Here is a 3,602-nt window from a genome sequence, read left to right as displayed (position 1 = left end):
TAGTGATTCTACAAACATATCTCTGCAATACCCCTGTGGCTTTGTGGAAGTAGATCGGCTGACTTTGTTTTTTCTTTATTATTGTTTTTTTTAAATATATTTAGCACATCTTTAATTTGTTATTAACTCATTTATTGTACTAAGTTCCGCTTTCTTGATGTTTTCACGAAGCTTTGTCGGACGAATGGGTAATGGCACGTATGGAGGCTGGCCGTGGCCTGTGAAGTTGCCCCTCAAACGTGGCTGGCATCACGAATTGGATCGCCATCAGAGTATCGCTGAGGAATCTCGAAGGTACATTTTATTTGGTGACGCGCTGTTGGTTTCTATTGTTTTGTACTCCGTGTATCGGCTTTATTATTTAGCCCTTTGTAGTGACGCGTATCGAACTCACCTATCTCACCTCAGTGGAGCTCCCCCCGCCATCATAGCGAACAGCTTTGACTTCGCAAACCTCGAAAATAACCGTACGGTGCCGCGGGCAGTTCTCGACGAATATCGCGAGGCTGTTGTTGATGGAAAAGTTAAGCGCGCTCCTATTGAGAGCATCATCTTCAAGTACTAGGCAAATGAAGGGGGACAGGAACGCATGAGTAAACCTGAGGTGATGTAATGACAACTGCAAAGTGTGTCGCACCTCCATCTTTCCACAGCTGTTCCTCGTCTCCCCTTTCCCATGGTCTGTAGAGCACCTGATAAGTGGGAGTCATCATGAGAGTTGTCTTTCCACAGATTCCTTTCTCTGATCGGGTTTTCGTAGCGACTCTAGTAATCCACTTACTACCATCACTTCCTTATTATTGTTCTTTTTTTCTTTTTTCTTATTTAGGTACGTGGGGAAGATGGGGAGAGGGCAAGAAAAAAAGGTGGCTGGGCCAGTGGTAATAGGGATTTGACCAGTTGAACCTTACACTAATACGAAAAGACGACCCTTCCATTATAAAGCGCCAAGTTACGGTTGCGAAGAAAACGAAATGTACGTGCACTGACCCTTCTGCGGGCCAGAGAAAGCAAATGCATTACACACTGTGGTTTTCCTGGCCGGCCGTTTCGTTTGTTTTTTTGTCCTTGAGTTCTGAGTTCTCGCGCTTGATATGGTGTTTCCTCCCTTTCGTCTCTTTTTTTTTCTTTTTAACTCTTTCTTTTTTTCCAAAATTTTCCTCGCGGTAACCACTGAAAATTCCACCAACCCAACAGTGTCTAAGAAAAGGGCCAAAAATGAAAACAAGTAATTGGCAACAAGAGGTACCACGCAAGTAGAGCGAAGCATGCGGATGAACGTTATTTCAATTGCCGTATGTCGTTAAACACCGGAGTCTCAACCGCGCCCACGGCCCACTGTTCCTTAAGCGAGCAAAACACGTGGGATGCCGCTGCGTATGTGTTTGTCGGGAGGGGTGAAGTTTTGCAGTTTTTTAACCCCTGGTATCTCTGAGTTAATTCGGGTGTTGTAGGGACTTTCCCACTTTCCTTACAGCATGCTCCGTCGAGGAAGCGATAGTACAAAAGTAAAAACACAAGAAAGTATTCAATTCTGAGTGGGAAGGGGGAAAACAACAAAAGAAAGCGACGCTCAACAACAGCAGCACCGATGGGAGCGGCTCTCACGAAATCGAGAGGAGAATTCAAGAGGTAACATCGCGTATTTAACCACATCGTTTCACGAAGGGTAGACGACTTTCCCCCAAGTGCAACTCTGGAAAGTGAGAAACGAATCTGGGGGGTTTGGGCCTGTGAAGCGGTTATTGCTCGTTGTTCCTTTTTCGTGGTTTATTTCCACAAAGTGCCATCGAAGAAACACAATTCACACCGATGGGAACACGCGTAGGAATAAATGATACTATCGCAGCAGCACTGGGCACACGCACAAACATCGCGGGGTACCATCAAAAAGAAAAAAAACTTTTAATGACTGGTTTCAAAGCGGCACAACAACATTTGCGTAGTGTAACTTCGATGGTGACGCTTTGGTTATCACCGTCGAGCAGGGTATCACACTAAGGCAACTCATGGCGTAGTCGAAGGCTCGTCGCGGCCCCTTCTTGTTTTTACTTGATTGCACCGTTTCCCACCTCTAATAATGCGGCGTCAGTCTCCAATAAGTGCGAAACATGCGGCAGTGGCCGGTTGTGGCGGCTTTCTGATTCACCTTTCCTGCTCACTAGGTGTGGGCGCACAACTTTCTTCATCCCATGTAGGAGTCATTGCGGAAAGGATTGTCTTTCTTCCCAGTAGCACGTCGTGTCAACCATCGAATTTCAGAGCGTAGCATTATCTAAGCTATTGTTATACGAAGTTGTGCTTTCGTTTTTTGGAGGGAGAAGTATTTTCCACTAATAGCGTGCCTGTTTCGTCATTTGCTGAATAGTGCGAGGGGGGAAACCGCGGAAGCTTCACCCCGGTGCTTAGTATTCGCCCTTTCGGGTCTATCAGTCCACACCCTGCCCTTAATTCCCTCAGAGTACTGCATTCACTTGGGCGGCATGACGATCCTTCACACACTACATTTGGTTGTCGGTGGTCATGTACTTTTTTCGCGGTTGTGTGCTTTCCCTGGACGCCGTGCCAACCGACATTTATCATACCTTTTTCCATAGACTGTACGGGAGTTACCCTTTCTCCACGCTTGACCTCATGTTCCTCCTTTGCGCCCGTCCCCTGTACCCAACATTTGCGTCGGTGGAGTGACTTCCGCTTGAACAATCCACCGCAACTCACCGTGGTACGTAGGAATGCACACACTAATAATAAATCTCCCTTCAACATCCCCAGCTGTGACTGCAGTCGCTCCAATAAGTTCCCTGATGCCCAGGCCCGGTTATGAGGCGTTTCGCCGACTTAGTCTTTACATTGCCTCCTCCTCCTGCCTTCCTCCACCATCTGGGCAGCAGGTGGGGTAGAATTAAGTGGAGACAAGTTACATATCGAGCGGGCTGCGGAGCGCTAGGGACTGGCCTTCCTCGGGTCTCGGAAACTGCAACTCTCCCCACTACTTCCCCCATCTTTCTCCGCACACATTACACGTTGTCGACGTTGAGCGCCGACTCTCGTTAATGCAACCCAAGGCACTTCAATGTGCCGGTGGGGGAACTGGGCAAGAATAGCGCCTCACGTCTACGCCATCCTCCTTCTGGCAGATGTGACAAAGCAGATTGCTGTGGTATGCATTTGGGCCTCTTTCCTTAGTCGAACCTCTAAGGTTCCTTTTCTTTCCCGACAACCCTCTCACTGCATATGCCCCTAGTGGCGGATCTGTGGCGGTTTGCTCCCTCTCTCAGCCGCCTCATTTTCGTCTGTTCCACAGTGGGGGAAACGCCGCATTAAGACGGAAGCGTTCCGCTCCATACGTCCCAGCATTGACCCCCATATGCGTCGGAAAATGCCCTCCTTCATGTTGGCTCTGTCTTTCGCGAGAGAATTGGTAATGTTGAACCTCTGAAAACGGCTGCTTCAGTCCTAACACTATCCTCTCGGAGAATTTTTTAAAGGACATCTTCCAATCCCGTTCCCCTTCCCTCAAAATAAAAACGCTTTCACAACCACAATAGCGTGATGATCCGCCCACCCGCTTGCGCATCTTGGTTGCCACACCCACCCTATTG

The 3,602-nt window shown here is 48.1% G+C and overlaps 2 protein-coding genes across 2 annotated transcripts; one reads left to right on the top strand and one right to left on the bottom strand.

Annotated features, from left to right (window-relative positions):
- Positions 1-157: 157 nt before the first annotated feature.
- On the top strand, positions 158-565 carry TEOVI_000587600 (uncharacterized protein; the record flags this gene model as incomplete). The annotated part of the gene is made up of 1 exon (XM_067221971.1): positions 158-565. The coding sequence occupies one exon, from the start codon at positions 158-160 to the stop codon at positions 563-565; it is 408 nt and encodes a 135-aa protein (XP_067078072.1).
- A 1,721-nt stretch (positions 566-2,286) lies between these two features.
- Positions 2,287-2,766, bottom strand: TEOVI_000587500 (uncharacterized protein; the record flags this gene model as incomplete). The annotated part of the gene is made up of 1 exon (XM_067221970.1): positions 2,287-2,766. One exon carries the CDS (start codon positions 2,764-2,766, stop codon positions 2,287-2,289), a length of 480 nt encoding a protein of 159 aa, XP_067078071.1.
- Between the last annotated feature and the right edge of the window lie 836 nt (positions 2,767-3,602).

This window comes from Trypanosoma equiperdum, assembly GCF_001457755.1.
Source record: "Trypanosoma equiperdum strain OVI genome assembly, contig: ctg_1533, whole genome shotgun sequence".
Classification (NCBI taxonomy): domain Eukaryota; phylum Euglenozoa; class Kinetoplastea; order Trypanosomatida; family Trypanosomatidae; genus Trypanosoma; species Trypanosoma equiperdum.
This window is presented reverse-complemented; position numbering and strand designations above follow the sequence as displayed.